Source organism: Clarias gariepinus, chromosome 23, assembly GCF_024256425.1.
Source record: "Clarias gariepinus isolate MV-2021 ecotype Netherlands chromosome 23, CGAR_prim_01v2, whole genome shotgun sequence".
Taxonomy (NCBI): Eukaryota; Metazoa; Chordata; class Actinopteri; order Siluriformes; family Clariidae; genus Clarias; species Clarias gariepinus.
The window spans coordinates 6,495,371-6,507,799 of record NC_071122.1 but is presented as its reverse complement, the minus strand read 5'-3'; the positions used below and the strand labels follow the sequence as shown (position 1 = coordinate 6,507,799).

Here is a 12,429-nt window from a genome sequence, read left to right as displayed (position 1 = left end):
ATGTATACCACTCGTATATCAAGACCTCGCTTGTTTATTAAGGTAAAATTAATTTAAAATGCTCTCAAACCAAGTCACTTGCAATCCAAGGTTCCATAGTAGATTAGGTAAGTAAATCACCACTGCATCCAAATAAATAACACTGCCTGACTCTCAGCAGCGCTTTACTTTCCTAAGTACCAGAAACTGGATTTTTTTTTTCTTTAACTGTGAAACAGAGCTCCTGATCCAACAATGTACTTTATGCCTGCGAGGTTAACTGACAGGACGCAGATCACGCACTTAAAAACACAAGACACACATTCTTTTAAATTCTTCTATCCCAATTTTGACACTAATTTAGGCTGTGAGGGCAGCAGTGCTAAATCACAACCTGATATAGTGATGAATAATGTTTTGCTATCCTTTTCATACTGAAAATGAAAAAAAAAAATATCTCAGGTAGAATCTCTATTTTGCATTTGATTAAAAAGCGGTAACATTTAATGTCTGATTTATTTCAGGCAGCTATATTTTTTAAAGTTTTTAAAACTACTAAAGGTATCGAAAAAAGAATTAAATGCTGTGTAACTTGTGTTGTTGATGCTTACGTCTTAATTTTTTTTGTCCTGTCCAGTGGGTGGTGGTATTGCACCAACCACCCATAAAGTCAAAAGCATAAAACAGTGATGCGCTTACAAAACGTGAGTATTTGCAGAAAATGAAAGCGGTTTGTATTTTTTGCAGAAGCTGTTGTATATTCTTAAGAAATTTATCTGTGCAACATCTGTAGCTTTATAGAAATCATTGAAAAAGTGTGAATCAATTCTGAATCAATTCTGAATCAAAAACTGATTATAATCAACCAACCAAAAATTTATTAGGCTTTATAACTGATTAAATCACACAGCTTGACAATTTATTTTGTGATGTGTTTAAGTCATGTTTACTATCAGTTTTGAGTCTGAATCAGAGCAAAATTGATACTCAAAACAAAAAAACGTCGGCTAAAGGTGTTACATGTATAGAATGACAAAATAAGTAAGCAAGCCCTTGCCAAAGTGTTTGTAAAAAAATCATAAGAAATCACAGAGAGGCGCATTCAAGATATCAACAGACGTGTGTATTGCGTAAACTGTTTACATTCTCCAGAACACCTTACACTTCTGTGGCACTACTGCTTCATGCTTTGGCTCAGTTTGCTACTCACTTTAGCAGCTCAAAGTGCTAAACAGACAAAAAGAAAAAAAAGAAAAAAAAAATTGTCCGTAAGCCAAAACACATGACATGACTGGTTCATTTCTTCCTGTATTTAAGTCAAGTCAGGTTCGAATTGCACTGGAATTTCACTGGAACCACACCAGGCCCCTTAGACCGGTTGTTTTGGTCCAAATCCAAGTGCGATTGCTGTTTTCTTACCTGCACCAGTTTTCGATTCAAACTGACTAAACGCTGCATATGTGAAAGCACCCTCATGATTTGGTTCGAATCGAGGCTCAGTCGATTAGGCAACAGACTTAACTGCTACTAATACATTTGAAAAAAAAAAAAGTTATTACAATACCTTGACTGTGCTCACACACAAGCACACCAACAGACACACACACCAAATTAATGCTTCAAACTTGAGAACGTCAATAGCCAGTGTCATCCATTTAGTTGAATACTGAAAGGGAAGGGGATCGGAATAACGTGAGGTAGAGAACGGCACTGAAACACAGCTGTAAAATCATGAGACCATGTAGCATTGTGGTAACAGACACATTTGACGTTTATGAGCAGCTGAGTTTTAAACCTCGCCAAAATTGGTGTGGCCTGTCTCCTTGGCGTGTTCCCTCGCCTCGATCTGACCCACCAGACCAGTCTGACACGTCATGCATCGCAGAGTAAAGCGGTTCACGTCCGTGTACTGGCGTTTGCGGCGCGCCTCGTCGGCCAGCTCCAGCGCCTGCGCCAGAATGACATCGTCAGAAGTGGAGAAGATGGTCTGCGGAGGGCAGTCTGTCCCAGGCACAAGCATCTGCAGGGGGTCATAGTGGATGCCATCGTAGATGAGGAGCACACGTTTGCCGTAACCAGCGTCCTCCCCAAAGCGGTCCACGCGGACTGTCTGAGTGTCAACCACGCAGATCTCGCACTGGTAGAACTTAGACAGGATGGAGAGCTCGATGGCGCCGCCCCACGTGCCACTAAGGCAGATCCAAGCACAATATTCCTCGTTATTTTTCCCCAGGACCGCCTCAGAGTAGGCGGAGGGATCGCTGGCTACGATGTGGGCGATGAGCTGGCGCATGTCGGGCGCACAGGCTGCGTTATACACGCCTCCCTCCACCACGTAATTAACACTGGTGAACAAACAGGAGTTGTCAGCGGGTACAGTGCGCCGCTCCAGAACTGGTGTGCAGTCCAGGAGAGGGGATTTCGGCTTGGTAACTTTAGGCTTGTTTTTTTCTTCCTCTACAATCAGTGTGTCTCCTGGAAAAGAATTCAGAAATCATAAGAAAATGCAGAAAGGAGAATGAGACAGAAGACAGGACATGAGTCCATATCTGTACCTCCTGTCTGCCTGGTGCTAGATATGCCACGTTTACAGAGGCAAAGCAACAAAAATCTGATAAGCTCGTGATTATTCTCCTGAAGGTATTTGGATTAACTGGGTTGTAAAAAGCTTAACGATGATTACAAGGGCTAACCCTAACCCTAACCGGAGTACCCAGAGGAAACCCACCACGCACAGGAAGAACATGCAAAATGGGAAGCACGAGAATAACATGCACACAGACCAAGGGTGTTAATCGAACCCTTGATGCTAGAGCTGCGAGACCACACTGCTAACCACTATGCCACGGTGCCGCCTCTTTTTTTAATCTTTTGATTCAATTCCAGTAAACAACCACAAGGAGGATTTTATTTAAAATGGGGATCATATCATTTGATGTCAGAATCTTTATCAGGTCGACTCGGGTATACAGCTTGTAGTGATGTAACATTAGATGAGTGAGTGAGGCATGTTTCAAATAGTTAGAAAACCAATGGAGGCTTTGTATCGAGGCTTGGATTATGTTCAGCTAATCATGTAATCAATGTCAAACAAGGCCTCACTTCCTGTTCAATTAAGTAACTGTTTCTTGGAGCTTTGAAATCTTGCTATGCTGCACGACAAGTAACAAACATTATTTTATCATATTGACAATTTTATATTTATTGCTACATGAGATTATCAGAGGATATTAAGCATGCTTTTGAAACTCTAAGGCTACACTACATTTTCTTTTTTTTTTATTCTTTTTTTTTTCGATTTTCTCCCCTAATTTAGTCGTGGCCAATTCCTCCCTGTCACTAGGGGGGCTCCCACATTAAGGCTACTACTACCATGCAGCCAGGAGGGCCGAAGACTATCACGTGTTTCCTCCGAACATAGGACGCCAGCCGACCACATCTTTTCGAACTGCTTGCTCACGCGCTAGCCGCTCCTTCCGCGTGTGCGAGCTCACAGACGCCCCTGACTGGCTGTAGAGCCGTGATTAATGTGGGAGCACAAAGTACCTCTCATCCCTCCCCTCTGAGAGAGCTCGGCCAATCAGCTCTCTCTAGACCTCCAGCTGTGAGAGGTAACAGCATCACCCGGGGATCGAACCAGCAATGTCTGGATGATAGGGCAAGCTCTTTACCACCCCACCACTCGGAGGCCTACACTACATTTCCTAGAACAATCAGAAGAAAAAAAGGCTAAAAGACCTCGTCCACCCATCCATAACGGTACATCTTGGACGGTCTGTGATGGTGTCCAATGGACTGTCCTAAAGCACTGTATACTTAAGGAATAGCCTGTACAAGTGTAGCTAATAAACTGGCCAATTAGTGTAACTAATATCTTACTTTAAAATGTTACTATGCATTTCTGCTTAAATTGTCACGTGACAGGACGCTGTTTTAGGAATTTTAAGATGTGCATGTGATCACTCAAGTCTATTTAATTTCCTACTCTAGATTATGGTTCCTTTTCTATATCACCCTCTTCTGGATAAATAAAGAAAATGACATCTCTGTATTCAAGTAGGGTTTATGAGACTATTTTAATTCTACTTTCATTTGGACAGTATGATAAGAATCAAGCTGTTTTTCCACCTTTCTCTAAAACTTCCTCACCTGATTTTATAGGATAATCTTTCAGATGTGCGTCTCCATTGCGGAAATCCAGGCTCGAGGGTGGGTAGCCTACCATGATCTTTTGCACGTCACATGGGATCCCTGTCAGCTCCTCCACCTTGTCTTTTAGCTCCTGAACACAAGACTGGTGCGTCAGGCCTTGCATCAGATGAGTCCCATTCTTGGCCTTGCACCGCAATCGCAGCATCCTGATTCCCTGAGGAGAAGCAAAAGAAATACAGCACCAGTGAAACATTTCTCAACACTCAGAGCCGGTATAACACTATAACAGAGTCACACAAGTCAATAGCTGTTTCTGTTATTTGTCATGAAAAATTATCAAATGCCTTAATATTTTATATTGAGTTACTACAGTGATTACAGAGATATAGTGGTTAGGCAGGGTGCATTGTCTCCTCAGAGTATCTTAGGTTACTGTGTCTCTGTGAAATCTCACAAAAATACACTTCCTGTATCTATGCAGGTTTCCTCCGGTTTCTTCCCCACCTTAGCTTGTCTAAACTGCCCAATATATGTCAATGTATACACTGCATCTCGAAAAAATGTTATATCCAGAAAAAAATTATTTTGTTTCAAAACTTAATTAAAAAAGTGAAAAACTTGTGTATTGTAGAATCATTACAGCTTAGGAAAATCAAAAATCCATTATCTTAAAATATTATAATATTTTATTTTGAGTTTAGTTGAATTACTAATCAGTAAAAACTAGTAAAACTACAAATTATAAAAAAAAAAAAATTAGTTCAGTACAGACACGAGGGTGACTGCAGACTATACAATTGTCCAGAAAACGTTGAAAGGGATGGCTGTTTGCAGAGAGCTGTTTCAAAGCATTTTAATGGAAAGTTAACTCAAAGGGACAGGTAAAGAAAAAAATGCAGTCTTAAATTGTCAAGCAAAGCTAATTTAAGAAGTTATAAGAGCTTTAAATTGAGTGAGGCCAGATTCAATACATCAAGAGACACCATGTGCAGATGTCTTTAAAACAGGGGCTACAACTGTTACATTCTAAGTATCAAGCCACTTACTTGGGCTAAGGCGAAAAAAAACTGGACCACTGCTCAAGTCCTTTTTTTAAATGAAAATATTTTTTGCATTTTATTTGAAAGCCAAGGTCCCAGAGTCTTACCCAGAGTCAAGAGGCACAGAATCCAAGTCCAGTGTGAAGATTAAACAGTTTGTGATGTTTTGGATTGCATTGCCATCTGCTGGTGTTGGTTCACTGTGTTTTTATCAAGTCCAAAGTCAACACAGCCATCTACCACGATATTTTTATAGCACTTACATCTAGTAACATGTTTTAAGAAGATGCCGATTTCTATGGCATTATATTCCTGCCACAATTCTGAGAGCGACGTTTGACATTTTGGGAGCAGACAAAGCACTCTGCGCGTGCAATGATGATCAATAATGCCTCAGTCGTGCCACAGGCTGATCGCCTCCATGCCATGCCACATTTATAAATTTTTTTGTTAAAGGATCAAGTATTTCGTGTATACATTGACATATGTTTTCACATTTTTCTATATTGTAAATCATTTTGATTGATCTTAGGAAATATTTAATATTTTAAGATACTGTCCGGAAATGTAAAAATCTAAAATTATTTAAAATATTTCATTTCACATGTAATGGATCTTCTATACAACTTAATTTTTTTATCCAATTACAAAGAAAAAATTTCTTTTTCATGATATTTTAATTTTAAGATTTTAAGAATAAGATGCACTGTGTGTATAATGCCCCATCATCCAGTCCCCGGGTGTGTTCCTGCACCATCTCCTCTCATACCTAATAGAATTTGAGTGAAAATTCTTATGACAAAACAAGTTATAAATCGAGATTCTTTTGTGTGCCGATTTGTGTATCGCCACACTGACTCCAAAATTGTTTTTTAAAACCTGTTACATTTATAATAGAGATGGATCGACCAGTGACTAGAATTGGCTGGTTTTCAGTTTAACTGGCCATGACCGGTGATCGACTGATCAGCCTCGGATATAAACAATTCTGTACTGAGCAGAGATGCTTCCAAGTGACATAACAGAAATGCATTTTTATTGCGTTAAATTATCAAAAATGGCCCATGTTAAAAGCCTCTGATTTGCCTTTTCCACTGTTTAGCCATAATCCTAAAAGGTAAACTATTTACACATTTTCATCCTGTGCGGTAGGAGTGAGTTATTTGCTAAGTAATATTTGCACTCTTTATCAGCATTTTCTGTTTAAGACTATGGTCTCCCCATTCACTGCCGTCAAGGTGTGAACATGTTATTTCAGTTAACAGTTTAACAATCAGCAGTAAGAGGAAAAATGGATGCTCTGCTAGTGATCTGCACGAATAAAGAGCAGCAGGCAGCAATTTGTGGGTATTTTTCTAGTCTACAGGTGTACCTGGTATCAGCAGTAAATATCAGTGGACAAAATTTGGACAATAAAGAGAATCAATACTAGTGAGGAGAAATGGCAGAGTATGGAACAGAAACATCCTCACTCTGAGAAAAAGTTCAAAAGTCAACCATCAACTGGAATATATAACTGGAATATTATAACTTAAATAATTCTTTTGATTGTGTAAAGCTGCTTTGGGACAATGTCAATCGTTAAAAGCGCTATACAAATAAAATGGAATTGAATTGAATATTCATTATTGCTTAGTTTTCTGGGATTCTCACAGGCCAGTATTGGAACATTATCAGGGAAAAAAGTTTAACAATCAGCAGTGCACGTTACAGTGATTCACTTATTAAAAAGCTGAAGAATAAACTTCAGATTAAACTCAGAGGACTGTTATCCAAGGATGTTGTGACCTTGGATGACGATGCGCATCTGCACACTTCTGCCAAAAACTTCTACCAAAAGCTTCTGCCAAAGACACTTTGCAAAAACTTTGTTTGGGTGTTAAAGCATCCTTCCTATAGTCCTTATCGTGCTCTAGGACTTTCACCTGTTTGGGAACCTGACAGCAGCCTTACAAGGCCAGAGGTTCACTTCTGATGGAGTGAAGTGAAGACAGCGTTGTTGCTCACATTTTTAATGAAAGAACATGAACGCTTGTTGATGCACATATAGCCAAAGTGTATTAAAGCAAAAAGATTATGTTGAAAATTATGATTTCTCTTTCCCCAAATAAATGATTTAATCAGGACAGAAGTGAGCTCTGGGAGTTGCTGCAGTCATTGTCCCTCACATCCACACTTTATAACTAACCAAGCTGCACGCAGGCGTGAGAAAGTAGATCGATTAAAAGTGTATTTGATTACATCAGCACCGGTTAGTTTTAGATACATAACTAAAGAGAATGTAGAGCCGCTTTACTCACCACTTTAGCACAGCTACGTAACTTAATAATAAATATTTCACAGTGCTAAATCTTATACATCACTTAATAATCTAAATAAAGAGCTGAAACAAAAACACGCGATATGAAACCGCTCGTTAAATGTATATTTAACGTGCATGCTAACTACCGTGACTAAACTAGCTAATTAGCATTAGCTGGCTAAAGTAGCTCAGTATTAAATGTGTTTCTTTCTTTTTAAGGTTCTATTTTATAGTGTAGTAAAGTTTTAAGAACAAAATTCTCATACACATTTATTTATTTTATTTTATTTTCCAGTGCTGTGTGTATTTCCATTGTTTCATTGTACTCACCTCGGAGCGCCTTTATATCAACAATAACAACAGAACTGACACACTGACCAATAAGCAACGTGCGTATATTGTCACCAGAATCTGCGCACGTCGTCATCAAGGTGCGCGCACTTTTAGTCAGCAACTACACAAGCTAGTTAGAGTTCTCTATTTTCGCACGAAATCAAACACTTGGTTAATATATTTTACAGGAACACCCAAGATTAATCTGTCTTTAATTGTCAAACAAATAAACACTTATTTTAGATCTGGTAAATAAAGGTCTAACAAAATTAGTAAATGTTATTCAAAAATGTATAAATAAAAATCTTAATATAATATAAACTATTAGCGATATTAAATATTCTTTATAAAATACATAAACGTTCCTTCTATAAATTATGTAGTTATATGTATTTTATTATTATATACTACTTAACATTTGTCATATATTTGTAAATTGATTACATTTGCATGAATAAAAAATTCAGGGCATTGTATTATACCAATCAACCCAAACCGCCTACTTACTTCGAGCTGTTTTAATAAAATGCATATTGTCTATAGTAACACCCATGGATGCATTACAACTTACTCACTTATCATCTATATGGTTTTATCCTGTGTACAGGGTCATGGGAGCCTGGGGCCCATCCCAGGAGAATTAGGTGGGGTACACTTTGGATGGGGTGCCAATCCATCACAGGGCACACACACTCATTCAGACCGGAGACAGGACTCAAACTCGGACTCTGAAGGTACAAGTTGACAGTGCTAACCACTAAGCCACCATGCAGCAATTGAAGTTATATTGTATATCAAGACCACCAAAGTGATACCATACTTCTAACTAGTATACTTCTAACTTCTAACTTCTATATTTTTAAAAAGCTAAATTATAATGCATCAATGGGAGTTACAATGTACATTCTGCATTTTATTAAAACAATTCGAAGCAAGTAGGGAGTTTGGGTATGTTAATTAACCCAACCCAAACTAAGTATGCACTCATCTCAATGCCCTGAACTTTTTATTTATACAACTGATCTTTATTTTAAAAAATGATGACAAATTATAAATATTAAGGGGTAATATATTATTCATAACTACATGAGTTATAGAGGGAATGTTTATGTATTACATAAAGATTAATAATTGTCAAAACAAACAAAAACAGGTTTTATTATTATTATTATTATTATTATTATTATTATTATTATTATAAGGCACCCTTCGCTGTAATAGGGTAACAGAGGGCCACAGTTCTCCTCCTAGCCGCACGCAGCGCTGCGCTATTTCATGACACGTGATTATTTATAACGTCATTCTACATCCGGTGCGCGGCCATTGTCGCCTTTATCAACGTGAGGAGCTCGTTTAATAACGCGCCGAAAGCCTTACATTTTTTTCCCCAGTTTCTTAACGTTTACAGAAGAACATCCGGAGCGTATTATTTCCTAAATCATGGCGTACAGGGGACAAGGGCAGAAAGTCCAGAAGGTTATGGTGCAACCAATTGTATCTTTCCATGCTGTTAGCCGGTTAGCATGGCTACAAGCTAATTCATTTAACTTGGCTAACGTAATCCATTTAAGCTGTTTTTATTAGCTAAATGAATACAATGTTTTTGAAATACTTTGTTTATGTTTATTTATTAGACGTGTATGTAGTGAGTGCATATGAAAACTACTTTTGGTTTGATAGAACTACTGATGTGTCGTTTAGGAGTGATTCGACTCACTGACTCGGTTCTTTTTAGTAAACGTTGACTAATAATTTTATAGACTTTTTGTTTGGAGTAGTAATTGTACTAAAAGTTTTACTTATAATTAGACAATGAGAATTAATCGCTGCCTGCGCTGTTTTGCTTAAAAAAATGTAATTGGATCAATAAAAGAGTCGATTCGTATTAGTGAGTCCAAATAAATGCACTCACTAATAAAACGAGTCAGGTTTCCAATCACTACTTTAGATGTATTTGCACACATTGTTACTTGGCCTTGACTTTATGACCCCAGAACCTTATTTTCAGGTACCTACAGAATGTAAGTGTTTGTTTATTTGCCTTTTTTTTTTTTTTTTTTTTTTTTGCATTGCTCTTTTGCATGTGTTTTAAAATTTAATCTTTATCCAAGGCTGAATCACGTTGAAACTTTTTGATATATGGTCACAGTATGGAGTGCTATTTTTTGTTATGGATTGATATTTTAAATCTGCATAGTATTTTTTTGCTTTTATGCAGAATATTAATAATAAAATGTGGTTAGTTTCCTAAAAATTTTAAAAAGTATTGCTATGAAAATGTGAGCATGTGGTGATCAGCCTTGGAGAGCTTAAATGCAGACACTACTACATATGCATCTTGTCTAATTTTAGTTCTGATAATCATAAGTCATTATTGTCTTCTTGCAGCGATCCCGTATCCAGGTTTGGCTTTATGAGCAGATCAACATGCGGATAGAAGGGTGCATTATTGTAAGTGAACATACTTAGTCACCCTGCGTCACACTACATCAGCAGTTAAAATGTTCAGCATGTTAGGGATCATGAAGAATCTGTGGTGTAGTGTTTAATACTGTTAATATTGATGTGCCTGACCTGTCATCACCCTGTATGTGTTTATGTAAATTTCACATGTGCTGATTTGAATGACACACTGATCATGTCTTTTTGTGAAAAGAATGATTGATTTAGTGCACAAACTTAAACAGGAGAGACGATTTTCTGTGTGTATCTTAGCCTTCAGATTTTCTTGAGTGTTTCATTTTGACGTTTACTTTATGTTAAGTGTGCCAAGTAATTGAGGGTTCGGAAACGCTGGTCTCCCAGGAGCTCCTTTAATGTTTGCCCAAATGTGGAAATGGTTTGGAGCGAAGTCAGGACTTTACATGGAATGTGGCAGTAACTGCTAGCCAGGTTCGTGTAATGTACAAGTGGAGCAATGGGCAGCAAGAGCAGTAAGATGCCTCTGGTCATCAAATCAGACCATATTTTGCTTTTAAGTAAAGGGCCATTGAAGGCGTTCCTGGGAGACCAGTGTTGTGGCAGTGATGTCAAAAAGATAGTCCAATCATGGCTGATGTGATATCTAATAAGCAGCATCTTAACTATATTCGTTGTCTCTCACTCTTGTTAATGTACTTAAATTCGTCTTTACTGTAAAAAAAAAAATGCTAAAGTTAAACACAGATAGAAAAAGTAAATATCCAGTTGGTGTAAAGCACTCTGGCACAAAGTGTAGTGGCGGTTACCCAGCAGTTGATTAGTTTTCTTACAGATGCATATCCTAACATGTTTTATTTGTTATACTGCCATTTATTTATTTTTTTCATTTACTTTCAATGTTGTGGCTTTTTCTTCCTTCACCAGAGCAAAATGTGTCCTTTAGTGTTCATTTCTAGATTTAAAGTATGTGACGGCAGCAGGACAGATCCCAGCCAATAAGCTGCTGTTAGAACCTAGAACAAATGATTTACAGTTTGTGCCAATCAGGGGGCACAACCCCAGGCTTTCTGTCCAGATCAGATTTGTGGGTTCAGTGTTACTATTGTATAAAAGCTTTGTGTTTTCCTTAGTAGAGAGCTATAGTGCTGAAAAAAGTGTTTACTTAGCTGTTTTGTTTCGTAATTATAGGGCTTTGACGAGTACATGAACTTGGTTTTGGATGACGCTGAGGAAGTGCACATGAAGACCAAGAACAGGAAGCCTTTAGGTAAAAACTGCAGGAGTGATATTAGTTGTACAAAAATGTTTATTACTTGTCATTTCAAGTTGTCCGTTTTTGCTCTCCATCAGGGAGGATCATGCTAAAAGGAGACAACATCACGCTTCTACAGAGCGTCTCGAATTAACCTCATCTGATGGATTTCCTGTATCGTGATGGAGTACTGTTGGATAGCATTTATTTCTGTATTTTTGGTTTCGTTTGTTGGCTTTTTTTTTCTAAACAGTGAATGATGCATCTTGTTTTTTCTAGTAAAACATTAAAGTGTTTTGTTTGCTTATGGCTGACCATGTAGTGTGTTACTTCTCATGTGTGTGTCCTGCAAGTTCATAAAAAAGAGGATATTTCTCTTGAGTAAAAAAATGAATTACAGGTGAGTGTTAAGCCCAACACTCACCACATTATTTATTTTTTATTCCCTACATCATTAAAAAGATGCCCTGTTTAGCATCAGTAGGTGTAGGTTAAATCACACTTTATAATAAATACTTTTACACACTAAAATATTACTTATTTTTGCTTTTGGTTTGCGCACTTCTCACCTTTTGTCTTCTTACAATTCTTGCACGGTTCTCCTCAGTCTCAGTCCGCTTATGACTCGTGTTGCCCCTGGTGGAAGGAAAATGCGAGCATTGTTACTCGGGATTCCCACGCGCGTGCGCACACACGCACAGGCTTAAACGAGACGACTAGAGATTACATTATCGCTCCTTATAATAAGATGGCACCGTTTATCCACTTCAGTGTGAGCATGACTAACCTCTAAATCTGTTCTTTCTCTTCTCACAATTACTGCTCTTTATGTTTCTCTCTATTACGGGTTTGCCGGACGATCTACATTATTACGCCCGACTCCGAGGCTCGTGCCGAGCAGAAGGGGCGGTTCCCTGAGAGTGACGTGACCAATCAGCACACTGTCCGGC

General features: G+C 38.1%; 2 protein-coding genes across 3 annotated transcripts; one reads left to right on the top strand and one right to left on the bottom strand.

Moving 5' to 3' along the window:
* Window positions 1-876: 876 nt before the first annotated feature.
* On the bottom strand, window positions 877-12,108 carry yod1 (YOD1 deubiquitinase). Of its 2 annotated transcripts, none has more exons than XM_053484360.1 (3): window positions 12,049-12,108; window positions 4,129-4,345; window positions 877-2,454 (listed from the first exon to the last, which is right to left on the bottom strand). In XM_053484360.1, the coding sequence occupies exons 2-3, from the start codon at window positions 4,334-4,336 to the stop codon at window positions 1,769-1,771; spliced, it is 894 nt and encodes a 297-aa protein (XP_053340335.1). In that variant the 5' UTR covers window positions 4,337-4,345; window positions 12,049-12,108; the 3' UTR covers window positions 877-1,768. The 2 variants fall into 2 exon arrangements, with proteins under 2 accessions (XP_053340335.1, XP_053340334.1); XM_053484359.1 differs by lacking the exon at window positions 12,049-12,108 and adding an exon at window positions 7,804-7,848.
* On the top strand, window positions 9,109-11,786 carry snrpe (small nuclear ribonucleoprotein polypeptide E). The gene is made up of 5 exons (XM_053484361.1): window positions 9,109-9,300; window positions 9,801-9,827; window positions 10,195-10,257; window positions 11,416-11,494; window positions 11,578-11,786. Exons 1-5 carry the CDS (start codon window positions 9,247-9,249, stop codon window positions 11,631-11,633), a joined length of 279 nt encoding a protein of 92 aa, XP_053340336.1. The 5' UTR covers window positions 9,109-9,246; the 3' UTR covers window positions 11,634-11,786.
* Window positions 12,109-12,429: the final 321 nt, after the last annotated feature.

What these genes read in the sequence shown, in the direction of transcription:
- yod1 (XM_053484360.1), bottom strand. Translation starts at nt 4,336, where the DNA reads ATGCTGCGATTGCGGTGCAAGGCCAAGAATGGGACTCATCTGATGCAA. An exon ending in AGATTATCCTATAAAATCAG is followed by an intron (nt 2,455 to 4,128) that starts GTGAGGAAGTTT and finishes ATTCTTTTCCAG; the next exon opens with GAGACACACTGATTGTAGAG.
- snrpe (XM_053484361.1), top strand. Translation starts at nt 9,247, where the DNA reads ATGGCGTACAGGGGACAAGGGCAGAAAGTCCAGAAGGTTATGGTGCAA. An exon ending in TTTTCAGGTACCTACAGAAT is followed by an intron (nt 9,828 to 10,194) that starts GTAAGTGTTTGT and finishes GTCTTCTTGCAG; the next exon opens with CGATCCCGTATCCAGGTTTG. An exon ending in GGATAGAAGGGTGCATTATT is followed by an intron (nt 10,258 to 11,415) that starts GTAAGTGAACAT and finishes TCGTAATTATAG; the next exon opens with GGCTTTGACGAGTACATGAA.